Consider the following 27891-nt stretch of genomic DNA (forward strand, 5'->3'; position numbering starts at 1 on the left):
CCCCCCCCCCCCCAATTAAAAAAACAAAAACAAATTTACAACAACAGTGAAAATACAGTATATATTAATAGATCAAGTGCACCCATTTAAACGCGATAAGAAATCACAACTAAAAACAATAGACCATACTTCTTAAGTAAAAGACAACAATATTAATACCGCACAGAAACACAGAATAAATAAAATGTGTTTTTCAAGAAAAAAAATACAATTGCAGTTAATAACTTGAGCATTTAGGCAAATGAAAACTTTTCCCCTCATAGCTTCTGCAATGGTTTTCCATAGGGATGCAACGATACAGTTAAGTCACGGTTCGGTACGATTTTCGATTCGATTCAATACATGTAATGATCTGAAAAAAAAAAAATAACAACTGTATTTTTTTGTTGTTGTTTTTTTTTTTTTTTTTTTTTCAAACGAGCAAAAATTAAATTGCCGTCATATAAATATGCATTTTAGTGCATAATATCTGTGTGCTTACTTCTTACTGATCTGAAGAAATTTAGTATAAAAGTGCTAAGAACAATCTTTACTGTTTGTAAAGTGAGGCGGGGCACACTGTTGATTGCTACAGCTCTCTTAGCAGCTAGGTTTACTACATGAGCAAGACATCCTATTTGTGGTCCGAATCCATCTGTGTCACGTACTGAATTAACAATATTTGCAGCATTATCTATAGTTACTGGTATGGATTGATTTGGCATTCTTAACTTCCATTCAGTCATTGCGGTTTATAATTCATCGATGTAGTATGTGGACTACGTGTCCCATAATCACTCTGGGCTCACGTAACCAATGGCATGGAACGTAGTACATCTAGTTTGCTACTTCATGATATCTAGTGTGTGTGAGCATTAAAAAAATTTAGCAAACACCACATAAGTCACGTCTGCTCATTACTGCACAACAACAGCATATGACAATCGACTTTCATAAACAGGACGACTTTGAAGCACGGCGCTCTTAATTTGCCACTCAAATATCCGGTGTTGTGCCGAAAAATAGCCGCCCCGCATGAAATGTCACCGCTGACGGGAGCGACCACACGTCAACAACACTGGCATGCCAGAGATGGTCCGCAGTCAATCCGGAGCACTGATGCGGCCGGTATACGTTGAACAATAGGATATAATGGGAACGATTGGCTCTGGCGCTATTTTTTGCCGGACCTGGAGCGAAGATTCATTTTGCGTAGTTGGTAACAAGGAATCCGAACTTTTAACAGCATGTCTGCCGCACGTGCACGCGAGGCGATAAATCGCAGCGGAAAAATTACCTTCTTCATTTTTATTTATCATGCGATAAATGGAATTATTGCATATTGCGACAGGCTTAACAAGCACCACTCACAGTCGTGGTTGCCTCAAATTCCCATGCATTTCGGCAGAACCGCTACTAATCGCCGTCATTACCCGATCGTCACAGGCGTGTCATAACAATGCAAGAGCTAACAAAAAAAAAAAAAAACAGCGCACGCTCCGCAGCGTTTTCTTCACAGCCCAAAACGAAACTAGTAGTGGCAACGAAGCAACATGCTATAACAATGGACTGTTTGAGCACCGGCGCCAGCGACGTGCAGCGATTAATTTTCAACGCACCCAGGAAAACAAAAGTCGGACTTTGAAGTGATGAAGGCAGCCAGATCTGTTCGCATGGGACAGAGCTAGTGTGAAGTGTGGAGCGGTACAGAGATCGTGAGTTTTTAACCCTGAAAAATAACCCACTACAATGGTGGAAAGGGCAGCACGACCCTCTGGAGATTTTGTTTCCACGAAATGCAGTCTACTTAAACATGAACATGTGGATTAGTTTATCTTCCTCAAGAAAAATCTGCCCTTTAAAAAAGATATGGACAGTGATGAGGAATAAAAAAATGTGCACTGGAAGCACAGGCATAAGTGAATAACTTTTGCCGTGTATAAGGTTAAAGTAATGATTATTGACCTGTCTGTCTAAAATGCCATGTTTATATTCCCCCAATTATACCAGTGGTAAAGCATAATTTATTATTTATTTATGATAACACTAGCAGGTTTAATCCTTTTTTTCTAGAGCTGCTGCATTAGATTCATATTTTTTGTTCGTAAGATGTTTACGTTGAAAGTTTGCACTTAAATTACTTACCTCTTGTATTCAAAACACCAGGTAATTGAATTACTGCACTTTATTGTTGTCTGTCACTGGAGTTTTATTATATTATCAATCTCATCCAAAAAAATGACAGTCATATAGCAATCCTTATTATTATATTGTTATCAAACATAACATTGATATGAAATGTTGTTGCTATTAGAAATGTGGTCTTTTTTTTATATGTTTAAAATACTGTACGAACACAAACAACAAATGTTTACTATCGTATCGTTTTCACTCTGTACCGAACCGTATCGTTCTTAAACTGTATTGTATCGAATCGCTCGGCCTTAAAAATGTATCGTTTTTTAATCGAATCGTAACCTGTGTATCTAGATACCTATCGAATCAGCTTCATGCCAGAGATTCCCAACCCTACTGTATATTATAGGGGGCTAAGCCCCCCCGTTCTTAAAACCGAGTGACGCCCATTGTCAAGCACTTTGAATGACTTTTATGCTGGATTGGAAAACACGAATTTAAAAAAAAAATGGCAAGGATGAATTACCCTAACAGAAATAAACTATGGGGACACAAGTTTGCAAATGAAGAAATAAGATTTGTTTGTGGTCTTGGTCTTGCAGATATCAGCCGAGCCCACTGTCCTGAACACCGGGAGTCTGCGTGCATCAAGGAGGAGGAGGAAGAGTCGCCATCCATCAAGGAAGAGGACGAGTTCGTATGTATTGAAGGTCATCTCAAGCATTGCTTTTTCGTCATAAGTACAGAAATGTTTTTCAGTCTAATATAATATTTTTCATCCTCTTTGTATCATGGTGTTGTTTCTTACTTAGTAGCCGTGAAATGGACTCGTTAGCCGATATAAGGTTGCACCACTGCATAGGCTTTACTATTGTTTGCAAATTCAAAGATTTCCTTTTTCGTAAATGATTTGCTTCGTTTGAAGTAATTACATTATGTGCGTATATGTGTGTGTGTACTACGTGGAAAGCACTGTAAAAACTGTGATCAGGGTTAAGTAATATTTGTAAAATACGAGTATATACAAATTTCCGAGGTACTTCCGCTTTACTTCCTTATGTCTGCCTACAACTTCCGTTTTCAATTGTTTTACCATTGACTTCAATAGCACTGGAGTGGCAAACTCACTAAAAACCCTGAAAAACCACGATTTCGAAATACTGCTTCCTTCTGCCATCTCGACATGGGAAGACAACATAACGAAGTGGCCGAGGGTGACCACAAGTAAAATATTACCATATTTTATTGACTCTATGGCTGCTGATGAAAACACCAACAGGAAGCTTCGAGGCATTCCAGTACCTGCCACAGCCACATACGCGAACACGGGAATTTTGTCTTCATGAAGGCAAATGTAGAACCAATCCACTTCCTCACTGCTCAATACCACAAACCATGGGTGCTGGGAACACTGGAAGGAGACTCAGGCTGTACATGTATCGCGGGTCCCGGGCGTTCGTGTAGTCATGCTGCCGCTGTGTTATGGAAGGTATGTGCTCTAAAAATACGAAACCTAAAATCTGCTGCATGAAACGACTTGTTGCCTTTGCTATTGATGTTACAATGTTGATTGTAATTGTGATCTTTAATATTATTTACTACAACTACTGCTGCTAGCCTGTTGCTAATCAGTACGTGTTGGATGGCACCTCATAAAAGCAAGTGTTACAAGTTTTTTGTTCGTTTGTTTACAGGTGGAAAATGCTGTTAGGCAAGGAAATATAAGTTGATGTGCCTCACAGCGACACTTACTGTACGTTGATGGACATAGATTGTGTTCAAGGCTGTGGCTGGTGGTTCGCCTCGAAGCGGACGGTCAGCTCGATCCCGAGATCCAACTACGAACTTTTTAACTGCATCAACTTTAAGATACGCTATTGGAGCTGGAGTTACCGAGGACAGCGGGAGAAAGCCTGTCTGAATGCTGCCAAGGGTCTCGTAATGTCGGGTGAAAGTTTGGCTCCCTTAAGCTTTGGTGTCTGATAACACATTCCTTGTATGCCCAATCTTCGTTAATAATTTTCTAATCATTTTATAAATTGTAATTTATTGACATGTTTTGCACATGCACCAATTGTTTTAAATAAAACAATGCAGTCATGTTGTCCAAATGTTTTTTATCGCAATCATTATCTACAATAAAAAAGACATACTATTTTTGTTTATATGTACATACCATGTAGTATTTCCTTGTAACAACAAAATGCGTGTCAGACCTTCCACATTCGTCAAATGCAATCAAATGTGTAATTTCATCTCATTTTGGTCACTCAAGTGGCCGGCGTATCAATCTCTACCTCACGTCAACACAGGCTGACAGGTTGTTATAATTTTGTCCACAAAATATAAACTAAGTGATAAGCACAATCATACAATCTCATCTACCTCTGATTGATGTTGTCCTGATCTGATCTTTTTATGGAGATACCGTGAATTCCTCTGCTTTAGTTGTGCAGTTTTAACTTTGTCAAAACACTGCTTACTTCAACCGTAATTCATGTTGTTTTTTCTGAACCGGAAGTTCCAGTCAGACATTGTCCAAGATGGCGCTGCCCATATTTCGCTCAGGAAACTTGTCATACATACTATACATAATAAAAAAGACTAGGCATGTGCCGGTATGAGATTTTGACAGAATGATGACCTTAAAAATACTGCGGTATCCCAGTATTGCAATTATAGCTTTAAAATGTGTTATTTTGAGATGTATGGGTTAAAAAAAAGAAAAAAAATGTTTGTTTTTTTTAAATAACAGCCTATTTGAAAATTGGAACATCATCATGAATATAATGTTAAAATAAAAAAAAACAAATAACTGACATATTTTGAAATTGAAATAAATAGAACTCATAGACTAAACCCAGAGCCACAGCTCAAGTTGCTCAACATGAGAACAAGAACCCATGGTAATATAGAACTGGACTTAAAGGGCAACTTTGAACTAAGGTTGGCCAACCATGTTTTTGAATAATATCAATGGCTAAACAATTATAAGCATATTTTCCTTATTTTTTTTAACGCAACCCTTCCAGATTCTTTGTTTAACGCAGTGCTTCTCAATTATTTTCTGTTACACCCCCCCAAGGAAGACGTAAGTGTTTCGCGCCCCCCAAACTCTGCCGCCACTGTAATAGTATCATTTGTCTATAATATTACTATTATAAGTACGCCTCTGCCTCACATTGTATCCTCTTTTTTCTATTAGAGAAAATAACAGATCAACTTATAAAGTATAACTTTATTAACATTGTTTCGTTTGTAACAGAAAAGACTTAACGCGCATCAATTTGCCTGAATTAAAAAAAAAAAAAAAAGTCACATCCAAACTGTAAAAACACACTCAAGGTACATTTTTGACCATTTGATACTGAAAAATAAAATCAGTAAATAATAACAAATTCAAATTGATTAGAAACATTAACTCATGAAGACAATATGCCAAAAAATTTGACCGAAAAAACAAAACTGAATACAAGAAAAAAGTGTTTTTGGACAGAGGGACAGTTTTTATTTTCGCTGCTCGCTGCTCCCAGTATCACCTCCAGTTTGCAATGATGTGGGGTTATATTGCACTGAGCATGCTAACAGTGCTCACCGGTTGGTTTACTGATATAACACTGACAAAGCGGGACGATTGTTGGCAATATTCGGCATGTTTTCGCTGAAAAACAACCAAGCGGCTTATCAATGAGATTGGGGTCTAATGTCTTTAAGTGGCGTCTTAATTGATTTGGCTTCAGGCTGTCTGCTATAATCAGGGGTGCACATAATTTTTTCGCCCAGGTTCTCAGAGGAGGACCTGGAGATGTGACTTGGTCCTCATTGAGCTTGAGAGCAGACCCGCCTGATGCGATAAATTTATGACAAGCTTTACTTAGAGCCAATTAACTTTAATTAATTATATTAACAATTAATGCTTGATTAACATCAACTGGCACAACAAAATTGCCATTACTTTGTAGTGAAATGTAAAGAAATAAAAAGCACCAATTCAAAATAAAGGGCATTATGCGGCTCCCACATTAACGGCAAGCCTTTTTAAAAGTGGGATGTTCTCCTCATAAGGCCTCATTGAACGTGCATGTTTAGCTTTGTAAAATGCGAGCAAAAACACGTTTGTCAGCGCATGTCGCTGTTCATTACCTTTATTCCGTCCTATTCCGCCACTTGTCCATAGGGCGAGTGGGGTCCTGTTTGACATCGATAGTTTGCTTAATTGCCACATGCTCTGTTTTTTTCGTGCTTTTCAAAGTTTAGATGGCTGAAATTCTTTGACCCTACATAAAATGCGCTGCTCTTATCGGCGACATTGGGATTCTCACGGCACGTTTTGTACCGCATTTCCGTGCGAGCATCATTTGCTTCTAGCCATGGTAACTCCTGTAGCCACTTTTCAGCAAAAGTCCTTTTTTTCGGTAGCTCCGGTGACGTCTCTGTCGTCTGTCTGTCTTTTGACGGGGGTGGGGGAACACGGAAGTAATTACTCAGTGTGGCCTGCCTCTTCGACATTTTGAGAAGTTATTTTCTCGTGTCCGCCGCAAATACAGTGGTCAGCCATCGGTATTCAAAAGCGTATGGAAACCGTTGAGGGCCAGTGCGTTTGTCTACGTCCAGTCCGCATGCACGCATGCGGACCACTTATGTGCACCCCTGGCTATAATCATTTTTAGAGACAGTAAACAGTGGTCTTTCCTCGTCTACCACTGTATTAAATGTCAAAGCCAAAAGGTAAACGGCCCGAAAAAAGCGCATTCTCGACAGCCGAGGGAGAACCGTAGGCGAGGGCGGTCGTCGTGACGATCCCAAGCCGAAAATGGCACTTCTCGGGCGGGCACGTGAGAACCGAAGAGGACAGCGGGTCGCTGCGTGAGTCTGGCCGGAAAACGGCTTTCGAAAACGGCGCACAGCTCTCCAGCTATTCATGAGTCTCTTCCGTGTGCTCTTACTTACTTCAAAAATACTGCGCGCACTTTGAAAATGAGAGCGCCACTGCCACCCACTGAATGGATGTGCAAGTACACTTTATTCTAGTACGGCAAAAAAACAAAAAAAAAAGCATGTTCCCCGAGGTCACACGGGGGGGGGGGCGCCCCACTATTTGAGAAGTACTGGTTTAACCCATAGCAACGCCCTTGACAACGAAAATGCTTTTCTTCGGCAATCTTCGGAAATTACGTCACACCTAGACGTGCGAGGGAAGTCCACCATAGAACAGTATTGTTTGTTGCATTGCTTCTCGGTAAGATGCCACAGCAGTGTGTGGCGATGTTTTGTTCTCGCTCAAACGAAAAGTTGTATGAGTGGCCAAAGGATAGCAGGGCATGTAAATGGACATCTTTCGTTCGCACGAAGCGAATGAATTTCACGCCATCATCTAGTAGTGTTCTCTGCTGCAAACACTTCGAAGATGCCTGCTTCCTTAACCGGTCTGCTTATGATCAAGGATTTGCCAAAAAGTAAGTGTGATTTTTGGATAGATGACTGATGACTTTGTCAAAGCAAAGCTGCCTACTGTAGTAGAATTGAACAGTATAAGCTAGCGACGTTAGCCGAAAGTTAACTCGTGGCAATCCCCAATCATAGTTGTTGTTGCGTTCGCTAGGTTAAGCGTGTTTAAATTGTGCGTCATCTACGATCATGTCCGAAAGGGTTAATCCACTGTCAATCGGGAAACGGGTGTGGATGTGCATATAAACGGGTCGGCGTCGCGGTAATTCACGGTCACGTTGCTGTAAGAGACACACACCGCCGGTGAGTTTGTGCACATTTATTTGTATTTGTATTATGTATTTCCACCTTCATGCTTCAAGCATTGCATTGCTTTTGGACGGTTCAGCGTTCACAGTGATCGCATGATAGGCTTCTAGTTTGTGTTTTATGAGAGCCACTGACAGGTGACAGCTGACAAATAGCCTGTTGGTTTAGCGTAGCCATTGAGTCAATCTCGCAGCGAATCAGCGAGTGCGCAGGTCACGCAGTGAATCATGGGAAATATAGTCTCGGGACAACACTGAAGTGGTGCTTTGTAATCTGTTCGCTTGTGTGAAAAAACTACATTTCCTCACGCCATTAGACGCCAATTCCTGCCGAGAGCTGTGCCGAGCTGTGTTCTAACTTTTCCATAAGAACTGCTCCATGTGTTAATAAAGAGACAAGGTTGTCAGCACGTCGTTTGTTCGATACATTTGTAAACAAAAAGCTCATAACAAGACACTATGCACAATCAGTTTAAGAGACGCTGGAGTGGGAGGCGAGGAGGAGATTGGCGAGAAGCAAAACTTCGCGGTCGAATGTGGCGGCAGTCCGCTATTATTTTGTTTTCTTATTGTTGCTACAATAAAGTGGAGAAAGCCATCGAAGACTCATCTCCTTCTTTCCCCCCAACGTTTTTATATTATTATTTTATATGGACGAGAGCTGCCGGGTCTGCCAAAATGAACATGAAGTCTGATGATTATTTTTTTAACAATGTCATCAGATAGACAAAAACATAAAATTATGTGCAAATGCCTGCATCTTCAAATCATGAAAATAATAACAGCCTATATCTTAACAATGTTGTAATCTCGATGGGTCTTGTATCCATTCCATGTCAGGTAGTCTAGGCACATTGTTTGCATTCTGATTAGTGTCTGGCTAATACATGTTAGATCCAACATAAAATTCCAAGCTCCTCTTCTTCCTCCAACTCTTCAAAAACTTGGATCTCCTCCCTTGCGCTCGGTCTATCGCTTATATCGCTGTTTGAATCATTGTTTGAAGGGCTTTGTATAGCGGCCGTATGTATGGAGCTGCCAACGCTGTTCCCGGTGTGACGTATCACCTCCGGGTTCGTCTTCCCCTTTCAGGCTCGAACTTCGGAAACGCGATTATTTTGTCAAATATACAACATATAAATTATTTTTTCATGCTTTATTTGGTGGACAATGTTTAATTACTTTACTTGTGACCCTATTTGGCATGTGAAGAAATTAATTCACATTACAGCTTTAAACAATACATGATCAAATTGATTTAATATAAAACAAATACCATACCACTACTACTATTTATATTAATTAGTTGAATATTAATGGAGAGTGAGTGTGAGAAACCGAGCGCTTGTGTATGACTCGTATCATTATTTACACATTGCACACATATACACCCAACCCTCTCAACACAGAAAGTCACCAGAGAGAAAAAACACATCAGGCTGTATTTTGAAAATGTTATTTTGAACAGATATTTACAATGGGCGAAGACTTTACAAAAGTAAGCGAATGGTATAGAGGAAACTAGTTAGCTGTCTTGGCATGCTAACTAGCCACGTTATCTGTCTCATTAACAAGTTTACATTATAGTGTGTATTATTGTGTAACCATCGCTAGACACACTAAGCACGCTGGAGTGGACTCCCGTAGCTGGTGGGAAACATTCATGACAGCGTTTACTTACCTTGAATTTTGTGTAAAGTGACGGATGATGATCACGTAAATGTGAAATCATGTTGGAGGTCCTGTTGTCCTTCCTCCTCTAATCCGCGTCTGTCTGTTTCTTTTCGGTAGCTGCAAGTATTCCCAGACTGGTGACTGTCTTTTTTGAGGGGGGGCGGCTCAGGTGTATTGTCACCGACACACACATGACAGGGCAACAACTGGAGGGAGAGGGGTGAGCGCTGCCGATACAAACCACGGATATCTCGCTGAATTTTTGGGACATAAAAATGGCTAATACTGTACAGTACTTCGGTATGACAGAAAATTTTAGTGGTTTTGAAACCGGTAACAGACACATGCCTAAAAAAGACAGTGCAGCTTGCAATCAAACTGAGCTGAATTCATCAAAATTTAATATTTTATGAACTGCATTTGAATCAGTTTTTTTTTTTTTTTTTTTTTTTTTTTAATCAGTGAAGAATCACTGAGTAGAATTTAATGTTATCAAGAAAGTCAAAAGTGCAGAAAATTCATTGATTTTACTTATTAGGAGGCTTTAATTTTAACTACCTGACCTACATTCCTGCCTAAGGCATTTTCAATCAAGAATTTTAAAAACTATGCCTGATTTGTGTACACTCCACCCCTCCCAATCACTTATCTTTTAGACTCCCCTCCCCCTCTTACCTTGGTTATAAGGCACCCCACATGGTGTCAACTGGAAATACAACTGGCTAACAATAGCACCAACATATTCATAGTTACTGTAGGCCTTCAATGTATTTCTTGTTGTTGTTTGTACTTGTTCTCTCTCCTCCTCCTTTTCTTCTGTCCCTCCATAACCCCTTCCTGTTCGCTGCTTACTACTAATAAACATGGCATGTTGAATGATCACAATGGGAATATGTCATACTCCATGTGATACATTAAAACTGTTCAGATCAATCGGACACTCAGATTTCCATTCTCCGTGTCAAGCAGCCGAACACAACAGGTTTAACAAAACAAAAAAAAAAACAAAAACAAAAAAAATTTTTAAACTCTGCATTAAACAACATTTCATACTACCATAGGACAACTGTCTCGGTCATATTTTAAGATTTTTAGCGCAATAATAGTGTGAATCAGCAGTGCTAGTGTAAAGACGGTAGGTAGACATCAAAATTTAGGTACCATAATTTTCAAACTCTGAGCCGCTACTTTTTTCCCTCATTTTGAATCCTGCGGCTTATAGTCCAGTGCGGTTTATTTATTGGGTTAATAGGTAACACTTTATTTGACAGTGGCGTCATAAGACTGTCATAATTATGACATGACACTATCATTGGTGTTAATGACATCTGTCATATGCATTCATTAAGTGTTGTCTGTCAAATTATGTCACTAACTCCATTTATGTCCAGCTTGGATCTTTTACATCCATTCAAAAGAAAGATAATTTGCCGGATGACACAAATGATATGTCATAAACATTGATTAATGCCATAGCTGTGTCATTTCATACTTAAAGTGGGGCAAATAAGTATTTAGTCAACCACCAATTGTGCAAGTTCTCCTACTTGAAAAGATTGGAGAGGCCTGTAATTGTCAACATGGGTAAACCTCAAACATGACAGACAGAATGTGGGGGGAAAAAAACTGAAAATTACATTGTTTGATTTTAAAGAATTCCAAATTAGTGTGGAAAATAAGTATTTGGTCACCTACAAACAATTTCTGGCTGTCAAAGAGGTCTAACTTCTTCTAACGAGGTCTATTGAGGCTCCACTCGTTACCTGTATTAGTGGCACCTGTTTTAACTCATTATCTGTATAAAAGACCCCTGTCCACAAACTCGGTCAGTCACACTCCAAACTCCACTATGGCCAAGATCAAAGAGCTGTCGAAGGACACCAGAGACAAATTTGTAGACCTGCACCAGGCTGGGAAGACTGAATCTGCAATAGGTAAAACACTTGGTGTAAAGAAATCAACTGTGGGAGCAATTATTAGAAAAAAGAAGACATACAAGACCACTGATAATCTCGCACGATCTGGGGCTCCATGCAAGATGTCAACCCGTGGCGTCAAAATGATAACAAGAACGGTGAGCAAAAATCCCAGAACCACACAGGGGGGACCTAGTGAATGACCTACAGAGAGCTGGGACCACAGTAACATCAGTAACACAATGCGCCGCCAGGAACTCAAATCCTGCACTGCCAGACGTGTCCCCCTGCTGAAGAAAGTGCATGTCCAGGCCCGTCTGCGGTTCGCTAGAGAGCATTTGGATGATCCAAAAGAGGACTGGGAGAATGTGTTATGGTCAGATGAAACCAAAATAGAACGTTTCGCACGTCACGCAGGTTCTCGTGTTCGGAGGAGAAAGAATACTGAGTTGCATCCGAAGACCACCATACCCACTGTGAAGCATGGGAGTGGAAACATCATGCTTTGGGGCTGTTTTTCTGCAAAGGGACAAGCACGACTGATCTGTGTAAAGGAAAGAATGAATGGCGCCAGGTATCGAGAGATTTTGAGTGAAAATCTCCTTCCATCAGCAAGGGCATTGAAGATGAGACGTGGCTGGGTCTTTCAGCATGACAATGATCCCAAACACACAGCCAGGGCAACAAAGGAGTGGCTTTGTAAGAAGCATTTCAAGGTCCTGGAGTGGCCTAGCCAATCTCCAGATCTCAACCTCATAGAAAATCTGTGGAGGGAGTTGAAAGTCCGTGTTGCCCAATGACATTCCCAAAACATCACTGCTCTATAGGAGATCTGCATGGAGGAATGGGCCAAAATACCAGCAACAGTGTGTGGAAAGCTTGTGAAGAGTTACAGAAAACGTTTGGCCTCCGTTATTGCAAACAAAGGATACATAACAAAGTATTAGGATGAACTTTTGTTAGTGACCGAATACTTATTTTCCTCCAAGATTTGCAAATAAAGTCTTTAAAAATCAAACAATGTGATTTTCTGTTTTTTTTTTCCCCCACATTGTCTCTCATGGTTGAGGTTTACCCATGTTGACAATTACAGACCTCTCTAATATTTTCAAGTGGGAGAACTTGCACAATTAGTGGTTGACTAAATACTTTGCCCCACTGTATGATGGTCTTATGACAGTCTTATGACTCCACTGACAAAGTGTAACCAAATACCATAACTAAATTGCATTTTTAGCTATTTTTGGCAAATAGTTTTCAGCACCAAATTTTCATACACATTGCTATGGGAAACAATGTCTCTTTAGCCTTAAAATAAAACTGCATATTTTTTCCCTACAGTTTAAAAAAAAAAAAAAAATTATGAGTACTTTTTAAAACCGTGCCATACACTGAATCTGCGAAACCGCAAGGGATAACTGTACAGTGGTATCTCGACATACGATCGCTTCGACACACGATCTTTTTGACAGCCGACGTAAAATTTGACCCGCCATTTGTTTCTACATCTATTGACCTGCTCGAAATACGACGATTTTTGACAGCGCCTCAGTTTCTTTGTTTTGCCGGAAGACGGACGCACGGCTGATTTTCTTGTGAGAGAAATCAACACTGGATCAATAAAGATTAGTGGAGGTGGAGAGGAAAAAAAGAAAAGGTGACACTTACCATTCAAATGAAGATGTAAATGATAGGAAAATATAAGCATCTTGTGTGCATCCATGAACTGGGTCGACAATAGGGCCATAGAATGTCGATCTCGGCCGGCGGTCCTCCGCCCTTCGCCAGTCTTTATAAGTTCGGGTGACAATTCTTATTGTGATAAAATCACCAAAGAAATCGCCAGCCTTGTCAGGTTTCAAATCATTTATTCCATCAACTTGTTCAACACAACACGCCCAGTGTCCGCTGCTGTTGACGCCACAATCAAAACAAGGTAAAATACGACTGTGCTCTCTTGCTCACCGTCACGTCAGCCCCGCGGTGCGTTCAGGTGCAGCAAAAAAAAAGCCCGCCACATTAGAACCCGATTCGTTACATTATTCCAGGTATTATTATTATTACTACTATTCTTACTTTATTATTCTGATTTTTATTCATGATTTATTTGTTTTGCTCTTTGTAATTGCTATTTGCAATAGTAAGATCAGTATTTATTAAGGATTTAGTGTTGGTTTTTGGGCTGTGGAATGAATTAATGGAATTATAATGTATTCTTATGGAAAAATCCTGCTCAACAAATGACCATTTCGGCTTACAAACAAGGTCCTGGAACGAATTAACTTCGTATGTAGAGGTACATCTGTATTTTATGAACTGCATTGAAATCAGTTTTTTTTTTTTTTCTTCAATAAAGTCCGCGAAGAATCACTGAGTATAATTTAATTAATTTTATCAAGAAAGTCAAAAGTGCAGAAAATGTATCAATTTTTACGCCTTCATTTTAACTACCTGACCTACATTCCCGGCCAAGGCATTTTTCATCAAGAATTTTTAAAACTCTGGCTGATTTGTGTAGACTCCACCCCTCCCAATCACTTAGCTTTTAGACTGCCCCCCCTCTCTTTCCTTGGTTATCAGGCCCCCCACATGGTGTCAACTGGAAATACAACTGGCTAACGATAGCACCAACATATTCACTGTTACTGTATGCGTTAAATGTATTTCTTGTTGTTGTTTGTACTTCTATCCCGCTCTCCTTTTCTTCTGTCCCCCCATAACCCCTTCCTGTTCGCTGCTTTTACTAATAAACAAGGCATGTTGTATGATCACAGTGGGAATATGTCATACTCCCATGTGATACATTAAAACTGTTCAGACCAATCGGACATTCAGATTTCCATTCTCTGAGTCAAGCAGCTAAACATGACAGGTTTAACAAAAAAAAAAAAATTAAAAACTCGGCATTAAACGACATTTAGTACTATCATAGGACAACTATCTGGGTCATATTTTAAGATTTTGAGCACAATAATAGAGTGTGAATGGGTAAAGACGGTAGGTAGATATCAAAATTTAGGTACCGTAATTTTCGAACTATGAGCGGCTACTTTTCCCTCATTTTGAATCCTGCGGCTTATAGTCCAGTGCGGCTAATTTGTTGATTTATTGGGTTAATAGGTAACACTTTATTTGACAGCGGCTTCATAAGAGTGCCGTAAGACCATCAAAATTCGGACATGACACTATCATGGGCGTTAAAGAATACATATGACAGATGTCATTTAGTGTTGTCCGTCAAATTGTCGTATTGGCCCGAATATAAGATGGCCCCAATTATAAGACGGCCCCCTCTTTTTCAAGACTCAAGTTTGAAAAAAAGACTTTTTGAACACCAAATTAATTTTTAATCGGAAAATAATTACAGTACATCCGAAACAAATGATTATAACAATATTTGAGAGAAAATGCATGTTATTTGCCTCATTCAAATCTTAATATCTGAACATTTAAACATGTAAACTAAAGTGCAATCACATTCGTAAATGAATGGCTTCTGGTTTTTGAAATGTAAATAAACCAATCTATTGTGATAAAACAACAAAATTGCAATTACTGCATTAACCATCAAAGTGAAGTCTAACTGTAGTCTTGAAACAAATCTGAATAAGGAAAAAAATTGCAATAAAATAATGCAAACTTGAGAGTAGCTGAGATGTCATGACAGAACATCGTTTCAATGATATCTGGCGCCATCTATCGTCGTGATTGGGTATAATGTCTAGACCGCTGAGATCTGTCATGACAGAACATTGCTTCAATGATATCTGGCGCTATCTAGCGTCGTGAATGGGTATAATGTCTAGACCGTGAATATAAAACGACACCCTCTTTTTCAATCAATGCAAAAAACAACGTCTTATATTCAGGCCAATACGGTATGTCACTAACTCAATTCATGTCCAGCTCGGATCTTTTGCATCCATTTCAAAAGTAAGATGATTTGCCAGATGACACAAAATGATATCTGTCATAAACATTTATTTATGCTCATAGCAGTGTCATGTCATACTTATGATGGTCTTATGACAGTCTTATGGAGCCGCTGTCAAATATAGACCCCAATCACGTGACGTCACAACTCCGCCTCCCTGACTGGTGCCGCCATATTGTCCGTCAGCTCATCGTGTTTACATATTACCGCTACGTACATTTCTCCTATTACTGCGTGTTTTTCTGCTTGTCTAAGGAATCACCGCCTTGTAAACGAACCCAAAAACCTTCCTGACAATCGTTAACATTGATTAATCAAAATGGTGAAGGGATGTGTGGCGGTTGGTTGCAGTAAAGGAGAAGATAAACAGTCATTTTAGTTGTTGCTGTGTGCCCATTGTTAAAAGGGCAAATCTCAAAAGCAGCACGGTTTGTTTATCTCTGTCCATGATGCGTTTGGGTCGACAGCCGTTAGACAGCGGCAAAAACATCAATATGATGCCAACACGATCGCAGACATCATCAGACGGAGACTACGGAGCTCGTCGCCACATTCGCGCAGCAAGAAGGTGAGCGCAATAACAGGTGTAGTGCCGAAAAATAGCCGCCCTGCATGAAATGTCCCCCCTGACAGGAGCGCCCACACGGAAACGACTTTCTTGTACCGTGAATATGTATTATTTTGCTCTGCTTGAACTAATAAATGTCATACCTGTGTGATTGTCATTGGGATATGGTCGTGAAAACCTGTAGACTAATACATTTCTGTTCAAAGATGGTTATGTGGCTAGAGGTGTGCATCGGCACTGCCCTCACGATTCGATCCGATTACGATTCGGAGGGCCACGATTCGATTTGGTTCGATTCGGCAATGCATCGCGATGCATTAAAGCCTGGGATGCATTAAAATTGTAAAGCAAAGCATATTTTTCATGAATCATGAGGCAACACACGCGGTCAGACATTAAACAACTTTTTATTGGCTCTTGTGTCACTCCTGGTTGAAGTCAAATGAAAATAGTATACTTTCAGATATACTGTATATATATATAAATAAAAAAAGAAAATAGTATACTTTCAGATATATATATATATATTAAAAAAAAAGATCACAGCATTTAATTCGTGCTTTGAATGAGACCAGGGCTTTCTCTTTTTTTTACACACAGTAGCAGCCTTTCACACTGTGCAACATCTGAACTCCTGTGCAAAATCAGTAATAACAGTCACTGTATTTTAGTCACAACGACCCATCAATAGAAATATTCAAGTAAATATTAAAGAAAACGACAAAGAAAATATTGTAGTGCAGCAGCATCTTTATCGCAAAATGTCAATCATTTACGTGCAGGTCGGGTCGGTTCGGGCCGGACTTCTCTCTCGCTTTTTAAAAATAAATATATATTTGTAAACTAAAACGATGTATGGATGTTAAACTAAGGAATACTTGTTATAAAATAAATAAATTGAAAAAAACAAGGCGTTTTGGTAATGCCAACCATGAGCCGCAGCTCAGCCAGTGCATTGGTTGCGCACATGAACGCCGTGGCCCCGCCCTCCTTTTTAATCTTCCCCTTGCGCTCTGGTGCTCTCCGCGAGTCTGCAACTCTGCGAATTTCGATATAGAGCACCAAGAGGCGAAAAGCAAACTAAAGACGGGGGTATTGAAAAGGCAAGAATCCACGAGTGGTGTGTGGAAAGGATTTAAATTGATAGTGGAAGATGCATACAGAAGACTGTGTCGGCCTTGCCGAATGCAACAAATGTGGCGCGCGCTTTGCTCTCGTACGAGAGCAGAAAGACTGGCACCTTCACGCTGAGCGGGCATTTTAAAAACTGTACTGGCCTAAAAGATGATAATAGTCACACATCGTTATTATCATTTGTTTCGAGGGCTGCACCTCTTCGTGCTAAGCAGGACATCGTGGAGTTTGTGCATGGTGTTCCTTAAAATGTTATTATTTATTTTGTTTCAGTGCTCCTTAAGGCAGCTTGTTCTTTTGTGTGTTCTGATGCGAGTCATTAAAATAAAGAATGTTATTTAAAAGTTTTTTAGTTTATTTTTGGATATGCAGCTGTTCCTCTCCTCGTCAGAGAGGCGCGTCCACACTGAAAAAAGTAACTCATTGGATGAACACAAATAAATTTTGGGCAGGATTTCCATCCATTAAATTTGTGTAGCCCCAACTCAAACTAAGTACCACCTTGTAATATGATAAAATTGAGTTCGTCAAACTCATTTTTATGAAATACAGCCAAAATAAAATTAGTACTTTAACTGGCTTCAACTTATTTACATTTAACTCAAATTAATATAGTCTAAAATATTTTTTTTCATACTTCATTTGACCCTCATATCAGACAGAAGACAAAGTCTGGTTAGTGTTTTTATTTAAAACAAAAACGCAACCCAATTTACAGTATACCTATCATCAACATGGAACTCATCAAAATAATGATGAAAAACATTCTCTTACGTTTTTTCTAGGGTTGTTCCGATCATGTTTTTTTGCTCCCGATCCGATCCCGATCGTTTTAGTTTGAGTATCTGCCGATCCCGATATTTCCCGATCCGATTTTTTTTTTGCTCCCGATTCAATTCCAATCATTCCTGATAATTTTTCCTGATCATACATTTTGGTAAATGGTAAATGGACTGTACTTATATAAGGGCATTTATCTGCATGGTTACCATGCCAAAAGTGCTTTACATTAGCACACATTTACCCATTCACGCACACATTCACACACCAATGGGGCTGCTGCCATGCAAGGCGCTGTCAACCCATTGGAGGCAAATCAGGGTTCAGTGCCTTGCCCAAGGGCACTTCGACAGTGGGTAGTGGTAGCCGGGAATCGAACCACTGACCCTTCGATCCAAGGACAACTCTTGCTACCAACTGCGCCACGGCCGCTCAAACCTTTGCATTTTGGCAATGCATTAAGAAAAAAATGAATAAAACTCGGACGAATATATACATTCAACATACAGTACATAAGTACTGTATTTGTTTATTATGATAATAAACCAATTATTAACATTCTTTCTGTGAGAGGGATCCACGGATAGAAAGACTTGTAATTCTTAAAGGATAAATGTGACTTTGTATATTGTGACTAAATATTGCCATCTAGTGTATTTGTTGAGCTTTCAGTAAATTATACTGTAGCCATTTAACTTCTGCCCAAATGCATGATGGGAAGTGCAACCGTGACTGTGCGTCGTGGAACCAATTGATATATATTCTCTGCGTTGGGAAATAACCTAGGGTATTAAAAGATCAACTACTACCTTTCTTCCCCACATTGCTTCCCACGATTATTTTTAATCGTTGGGAGAGAGCTTGGAAGGCTTTAGCCATTTAAAAAAAAAAAAAAGGCTCCAAAGACTGCCAAAATTCACTCTACTCATTTTACGCTGCCTTTTAGCTCTATATACTGTATGGGTAAAACGGCGCCATTATAGATTGAACGCAACAATGCGTGAGTGGTAGTGATGGGCGATACCAGTGATTTTGGATTCGATCCAATACCAAGTAATACCATAGCCAAATATTGCGATCCCGATCCGATATCGATACCGGAAGTTCATATTTTCTATACAACACATATATATTTATATACACAACCCTGCAGTGTTCTCAGCCATTCTGATGATATCTAATGTACAACTACAGCAAGCACTCAAAAACTATTAAAAGTCTCTTTGTGTCAAATATGCATTGCAATGGAAAAACTGCTTCTTTTAATAACTAGCAAAGCCGTTTCCTTACAAACTCACAAACCAATCCATCAACAACAAAATCGGATTAGTCAGTCTCACTCTTTAACCCTGACCCTTAAATTCATATACGCAGAACATTTCCCCGCTACACATTGTATTTGATCAAATTTTAATCTACCTAAGTTAAATATTTTTGATCTAATTAAAGAACGAATTAATAGTAGCATGTTACTGCCCTCTAATAGTAGATCATTAAAAACAAATCCAATAAACAAGTCACTTGCAATTTAAAAAAAAAAATATATATAATAATAATAATAGTTAGAAATACAGTAAGGAGTGATGTGTCTATTTAAAATGTTAAGTAATAATTTATAAAAAAAATTTATACCCAACTTGCTTGGTAGTAGTTCACTTGACTATCCTATGGAATGTTATGTGGGCTGATTAGTCCTCATTGTATCAAAAATTAATAAAATGGAGACTCGCATTTAGGTTACAGTAATACTTGACTGTTAAATGTGTCACTATGGTCATTTTACCTTTTTTTATATAATGCGGTATGAACTTTGCTTTCCACAAACAAGATGTAGCTAAAGTAGTACAAAAAGTGTGTACAAAAATATAGCCAAAAAATAGACAAAGATAATATAATACTGTATATTAATTCCAAATATCGATACTTTTGCTTGGGGATCGATACCTAAAACTCAACGCGCTGGATCGAAATATCGATATTTGGTATCGATCTTCCCATCATTAGTGAGTGGGTCGTGCAGCGCATGCGTTAATTGTGATAAATATTGTAACGTGATAAATGTAAAAAAATATTCTCACCGTTAAAGCGATAAATTTGATAACCCTACCTTAAGCTTAAACTAAAAACCGGAAGAGTGTAACACATTATGTCTGTAACATTAAATACAATTACAAAATGATTTAATTAAAAAATATATATATACAGTATATCAAAAAAAGCCATGTCCGATATTTTTTGCCGATTCCGATACTTTGAAAATGACGTGATCGGACCCAATCGACGGGACATCTCTAGTTTTTTTCTCTATGATGAAGACAGTGCATGACCTATCACATTTAGAAAAGTAATCTGCTGACTTCAAAAGTGGTTCAAACAAAGTAGCACAAGTACTAGTAAAACAATAAGTACAATATTTGCAAAGGCTAAGGCATGGTATAACCAGCTCCAATTAAACATGAAACCTTACTACCATAAAGTGCAATATGTAACGCCTGCAAACACATATTAAATATGTATGTCCAACACACATGTAGAAGTACAAAATAGAGCCTGAATAACATTTAAAATTTCTTTGAGTCCAGTCAGCCTATCCACAGTGGGGAGAACAAGTATTTGATACATTGTCAATGGGAAAACCCATTGGCAATGTATCAAATACTTGTTCTCCCCACTGCATATGCCCTTAATCACAATTCCCACGTCCTCTGGTTCCTCATGTCCATCTCTTCTGATTGTGTAAATCCCCATGACTGTGGTGGCGATGTCCTTTCTGCATCCTCAGCAGCAGATGACTGAATACAGAAAACAAATTTAAGTATAACGCTAAACAACAAACAGAAAATTATATACGAAATATAAATGCACAGTTACATTTAGCCCTATGATATAATAGATTATGCGAGGTGCAAGAGTGCCGATGCCATTTGTCCCATTCCACAAGTTATACGTATAAACTCTCCCTCGTGTAGTTTAGCTAGCCAGCTAGCAATCCCGCAATGTCTGACTTCACTAACGGTGAAATTTGTCTCACGGTCCTTTTAAAGCAAGCTTTTAAAAATATTACATAATCACGTACTCACCAATGAGTGGGACTACAGCACCTTTGAGCGTCTCTGTAAAGTATAACCCCGCACTCCGCAGCAGTGCCGAAAGAAGTTGTCGAACTTGTCGGTGAAATAGCAAGTCCAGACGGGGATGAACAGAGGCTGAGCGTGCGTTACTTTGCACATGTGCAATGGGCGGTCCCTATTCAAATGAAACGCATTCATTTTGAGTTCTGAATGTGAAGATGAAATTATTACGTTGACACTATGAAATGTACATATATTTTGTATTTACTAGATTTGTTTTAGCAAATCAAACAAAAATTTAATGTGTTACATCAAAGAAGGGCTTGGATCAGTTTTTTGAGTGCATGTGAGCACAATATCCCAAACAGAAATATATTTAACATACATTTCCAGCGTTATTTCGTTGTGTACGTGCATTTATAATGATCATAAAAATATGTAGACTTTTTAAACATTAAGAAAACTTGCGTTTTTTTCTGCCAACTCGAAGAAATTAAAATGTCTGTTGCTGCATTTTGCCAAGTAAATGAGCATGAACTATCCACCTGATAGAACAGACACACAAATATAAACGATATAAATGTTTATTGAATATGCGTCTTACAGTCTTGTTTATCTGGGAGAATTTGTTACGAAAGACAGGTTTTAATTTATCATTATGCACATAGGCATCGTCACAATTGTGATCACACAACGCAACCACGCATTGCATCCCTGCATTTGGTCCTCCTGCTGAGTCCTCACAAATAAAACGGGCTCGGGCCTACAAATGAAACGTACATTTTCGGGGGGGTTTCGGGCTCGAGCCTACAAATAAAATGTAAAATTTCGGGCTCTCGGCCTTTAAAGCTGTAATGTGAAGTAATTTCATAACATGCCAAATAGGGTCACAATTAAAGTAATTAAACATAGTCCAACAAATAAAGCATGAAAAAATAATTTATATGTTGTATATTTGACAAAATAATCGCGTTTCTGAAGTTCGAGCCTGAAAGCGGACGAACCCGGAAGTTATACGTCACACCGAGAACATCGATGGCAGCGCTCCATACGGCCGCCATACAAAGCCCTTCAAACAATGATTCAAACAGCGATATAGACCCTACTCACGTGACGTCACAGCCACGCCCCTGCGCCATGTTGTCCGGATACTAGTCATGTTAATGCATTAGCGCTTCGTAAATTCCTCCTATTATGGCGTGTTTTTCTGCTCGTTAACATTAATAATCAAAATGGTGAAGTCGTGTGTGGCGGTCGGTTGCAAAAACAGAGAAGATAGACGGAGAGACTTGAATTTTTACCGTATTCCGAGAGACCCGAAGAGGAGACCGAGATTGACTGCTGCAATTCGACGAGAAAACTGGGCTCCAAACGACTACCACAGATTATGTAGTAGTCATTTTATATCTGGTAAGATGCATTTAATATATATTTAGAGGGTTTTGGGCTGACGACCACAATTAAGATCATTGCTAGGCTAATCGCCGACAACATACACTCAGACGTTGTGAATGAACTACCTGAAAATATATAATTATAAGGGGATAATCAGACAGTTGTCATACAATTAATTTACAATTTCACTATTGAGGTCAAAAGCCAAAAAATAAATTCAACTAGGGACGATCTGGAGTAGTGCTATCGCACTTCATATTTATTACGTATTATATATGTATATAGTGAGAGTGCTATCGCTAAACCATATAAACATTAAAAGCCCTAGCTCCATTGACAAATGATATGAAATACATTAGACTTGACAGTGGATGTTAGCAAGAACAAAAGATTTTGAATTGAAAATTTCGTAACTCACCTTCCGAGCACAAGATTCCTGCCGAATTTTCGTGTACGAGGACCTGTTTCACCCAACCAGCAACGTAGCATTTATAAGCCTCCAAGCTCTTAAAGTTTTTCAAACTTTCGTGAGAATAGGCTGATTTTGTGTGGACAAGATAGTTGTAAATATCAGGATATCAGATGTCAGGCGAAGCCAGCGGGTCGAAAAACATCGATTTAGGCATCAAATACGGATCTGGCGAATGGATAAACTGAAGCTTTTCCACGTAACGCCTTATATGCAACGGATCCAATGAGTTTACAGCGTCAGGTAACACCGGGGCTTCCATGAATTGCTCTATAACTTGCTCGACTAATTGAAAACAATGAGAATAGGTCTGAAAAAGAGGTACAATATGGCGGCCGGAAACAGCGACACGCCCATTTTGTGACGTAGGTGAGTAGGGTCTATAAGCAATAGATTGAGCGCAAGGGAGGAGATCCAAGTTTTTGAAGAGTTGGAGGAAGAACAGCTTGGAATTTTATGTTGGACCTAACATGTATTAGCCAGACACTATTCAGGATGCAAACAATGTGCCTAGACTACCTGACATGGAATGGAGACAAGACCCATCGAGATTACAAGATTGGTAAGATACAGGCTGTTATTATTTTCATGATTTGAAGATGCAGGCATTTGCACATAATTTTATGTTTTTGTCTATCTGATGACATTGTTTAAAAAAATAATCAGACTGCATGTTCATTTTGGCAGATTCTGCAGCTCTTGTGCATATAAAATAATAATATAAAAACGTTGGGGGGAAAGAAGGAGATGAGTTGTTGATGGCTTTCTCCACTTTATTGTGGCAACAATAAGAAAACAAAATAATAGCGGACTGCCGCCACATTCGACCGCGAAGTTTTGCTTGTCGCTCATCTCCGCCTTGCCTCGTACTACCAGCTACTTCTACTTCCTGGGGCTATCGGCAGGAAGTGGCGTCTAATGGCGTGAGGAAATGTAGTTTTTTTTCACACAAGCGAACAGATTACAAAGCACCACTTCAGTGTTGTCCCGAGACTACATTTCCCATGATTCACTGTGGGACTTGAGCTGTCAACATTCACATTTGACAGCATTCTGCCGCGGTCCTCCTCGCCAGCTGTTAGCTTGCCATTCACGCTCGTTTGCATTTGATCGCTAGTCTGATACACTCCCGCTTTTTCGGTGAGGTCTTTTGTGTTTATTCGTTATTGGATCGTTTTTGTTCACCACTGTAAATAAGAGCACTGAAGCAAGAAGGGGTAAGTCGCCATTTCTGTTCAACCCGTTTTCTCCTGTTTTTTTTTTTTGCGTAAGAAGCTAGGTTAGTGGCTGTCTTCGTTCTTTTTCATGATCAGGATTTAGTTAGCGGTTGGGGTTCAAGTGTAGATTCCTTTTGTTTGTTGTTTTGGCCTGGACTTACCCTGAAGCCGCGCTTCATCTACATTTTGTACATATTGCCTTGAAAGGTGGAAAAGCGCTATATAAGTATAACACCATTTACCATATTCATTGCGAGTTTGTTGTGTAAATTTTGTGCCACTTGTGAAATTGTGTAGCTCGTTTTATGTTACGCCCTTCGCGAGCCGTCCTTGGGATGTAACACTAGCGAACACAACAACAACTATGCCACGACTATTGCCACGAGTTGGCTTTCGGCTAACGTCGCTAGCTTCTACTGTACACTCCACAACAGTTGGCAGCTCTGCTTTGACAAAGTCATCAGTCATCTATCCAAAAATCACACTTACTTTTTGGCAAATACTTGATCATAAGCAAACCGGTTAAGGAAGCAGGCATCTTCGAAGTGTTTGCAGCAGAGAAGACTACTCGATGATGGCGTGAAATTCATTCGCTTCGTGCGAACGAAAGATGTCCATTTACGTCCCCTGCTATCCTTTGGCCACTCATACAACTTTTCATTTGAGTGAGAACAAAACATCGCCACACACCGCCGTGGCATCTTACCGAGAAGCAATGCAACAAACAATACTGTTCTATGGCGGACTTCCCTCGCACTTCCCGGTGTGACGTAATTTCCGAAGATTGCCGAAGAAAAGCATTTTCGTTGTCAAGGGCGTTGCTATGGGTTAAACAAAGAATCTGGAAGGGTTGCGTTAAAAAAAATAATGAAAATATGCTTATAATTGTTCAGCCATTGATATTATTCAAAATCATGGTTGGCCAACCTTAGTTCACATTTCCCCTTTAATACACGCGGGCCGGGTCGGGTCGGGCTGAATTTCGAATCGAGAGAGCAGAGAGATAGGACATAACATAACAATGGCTGAAGCGGAGAAAGTGGAGCGAGAAAGATTATTGATGCACCTAACACATTGAGAGCAGATATCTGGAGACATTTTGGCTTCTACGAGGTTGGTGGGAAACTTGACCAGAGTTATGCGGTGTGTAAAAAATGAAACATGAGAATAATAATACAAATGGGGAAACCAAATCCGTTGCATCACCAGAATTGCGCAGGGAAGATTTTTGAACGTACTTATATATTTTAAAATGCGCTGAATCGATTCCGCTTATTGCCCACATCGAATCGAATTGTCCATGCCCCGCATCGCCGCATCGATTATTGTTGACACTCTTATATGTGGCCCAGTCCACGATTTGTTACTAAAATACATTACTAATATTTTGTGTAATTATTTAAAACTGATCGTACAGTCGTAAATCCATTACTGTAATGCGTCCATGAAAACATTTGATGTTTTTACATCAGTAAAGCGTTATAAATAAGCGCTCCCGGCAGGGGGAACATTTCACGCGGAGCAGCTATTTTTCGGCACACACCGGCACGTTGTCGATCAAATTTCATTTTACATTCGTGACAAGGGTGACGCTCAGCTGACCAAATGTCGGTTTATATTCGGGCCGGTGCCGATTTTGGGTACCTGACTCCTCATCGTGACATAAACTGGCGTATGATTGGAAATTTTGTGGTCTCAGGACGCACGGGACCGGACCGGACGGGAGGAAACATCGGTTTGGGCATTAAATATGGATCTGGCGACTGAATCGACCGAAGCTTTTCCAAATAACGGCTTTTATGCAACTCATCCAATGAGTTTATAGCGTCTGAAAGCACCGGGGCTTCCATAATTTGCAAGTGAATCCACCTTTACAAACTACGATCATTGACAATACCACACACAATGGCGGCACAATACAGCGATCACGTGATTGTGTGACGTTGGTGATTGGGGTCTATAGTGTCACCAAATCCCATACCTAAATTGCATTTTTAGCTATTTTTGGCAGATAGTTTTCACCACCAAATTTTGCACTGAATCTGCGAAACCGCAAGGGATCACTGTACTCGTCTTCTCCAAGTTTTGCACAAAGGAAAGGCACGGTGGGAGTCCATAAAATATATTCAAAGTTTTTCGTTTGTCTTGCAGGTTTCAGAAAATATCCTGGCGTTAAAGAGGATGTTGAGCTCCCCCAAATCAAAGAGGAGGAGCCAAACCCCTGTCAACAGAAGCAACTTTCAATCAAAACGGAGGAGGACGAGCTGCCATGCGTTAGAGAGGAGGAAGGTATTACCAGGTCGACTGGTGAGCCCTTGAAGAGTGAAGATGGTCCGAGTGAGGCCGGCAAAGGGGCGGAGCCTGAGAGCGGCAGCAGCTCAACAGAAAGATTGCAAGCAGACATTTTCATCGCTCCATCAGACAGAAATGGCGCCACGTCACAGTCACCTTACAATGATGGTGGTCATAAGAAATCTCACCGTGACGACAAACCCTGCAAATGCTCTCAGTGCGGGAAAACCTTTGCTAATAAGAAAACTTTTCGTACGCATATGAGGATCCACACCGGCGAAAAACCCTTTTCCTGCTCAGTTTGTGATCGAAGATTCACTCAAAGTGAACACTTGAAAATCCACACAAGAACTCACACTGGCGAAAAACCTTTTCCCTGCTCAGTTTGTGATCGAAGATTCACTCAAAGTGAACACTTGAAAATCCACACAAGAACTCACACTGGCGAAAAACCTTTTCCCTGCTCAGTTTGTGGTCAAGAATTCAGTTGCAAGAGCTCCTTAAAAACACACACAAGACTCCACACTGGCAAAAAACCTTTTTCTTGCTCAATTTGTGATCGAAGATTCGCTACAAAGCAAAACTTACAAAGTCACGAAATAACACACACTGGCGAAAAACCGTTTTCCTGCTCAGTTTGTGGTCAAAGATTCGCTCGAAAGGAAGTCTTACAAAAACACGAAAGAACCCACACTGGCGAGAAACCGTTTTCCTGCTCATTTTGTGGTCAAAGATTCTCTCGAAAGCAACTCTTACAATATCACGAAAGAATCCACACTGGTGAAAAACCTTTCCCCTGCTTATTTTGTGGTCAAAAATTCACTCAAAAGCAAATATTGAATAAACACACAAGAATCCACACTGGCGAAAAACCTTTTTCCTGCTCAGTTTGTGATCAAAGATTCACTCAAAAGGGAAGCTTGAAAATCCACACAAGAACTCACACTGGCGAAAAACCTTTTTCCTGCTCAGTTTGTGGTCAAGGATTCAGTTGCAAGAGTTCCTTAATAATACACACAAGAATCCACACTGGCAAAAAACCTTTTTCCTGCTCAATTTGTAAACGAGGATTCGCTACAAAGCAAAACTTACAAAGTCACGAAAGAACCCACACTGGTGAAAAACCTTTTTCCTGCTCAGTTTGCGATCAAAGATTCACTCAAAAGGAACACTTGAAAATCCACACAAGAATCCACACTGGCGAAAAACCTTTTTCCTGCTCAGTTTGTGATCAAAGATTCGCTCAGAGGCAACACTTAAAAGAACACACAAGAACCCACAATGGTGAAAACCCTTTTTCCTGCACATTCTGTGGTCAAGAATTCGCTTGGAAGTATCAGGTGAAGAGACACAAGTGTGTTGGTGTGAGAAGCAGTGGCCAATGACTGTTTTGCCTGTCATCCATGCTGGCTTCATCAGATTCTTCACGCAGGGCGATTGTACTCTGTAGAGCTTCCTTAAATCCTGTTGAGGATTGGCACTTTTGGTGCTTTGCTTTGTCCAATCGTTGTATGATGTCCATTCACCTTATTGCCTAAACCTCACCTGATTGAACCCTCTCAAGTGTAAT

At 39.8% G+C, this 27891-nt stretch overlaps 1 protein-coding gene across 1 annotated transcript in view; it reads left to right on the top strand.

Annotated features, from left to right (window-relative positions):
* The window catches only part of LOC130926861 (uncharacterized), a 71138-nt gene that overhangs the window by 5363 nt on the left and 37884 nt on the right, over positions 1-27891 (top strand). Inside the window, exons 3-4 of the mRNA XM_057852149.1 lie at positions 2718-2825; positions 26181-27703. Coding sequence (XP_057708132.1) covers positions 2718-2825; positions 26181-27703 — 1631 coding nt within the window. The remainder of the gene's footprint in view (positions 1-2717; positions 2826-26180; positions 27704-27891) is intronic.

Source organism: Corythoichthys intestinalis, chromosome 12 (genome assembly GCF_030265065.1).
Source record: "Corythoichthys intestinalis isolate RoL2023-P3 chromosome 12, ASM3026506v1, whole genome shotgun sequence".
NCBI lineage: Eukaryota > Metazoa > Chordata > Actinopteri > Syngnathiformes > Syngnathidae > Corythoichthys > Corythoichthys intestinalis.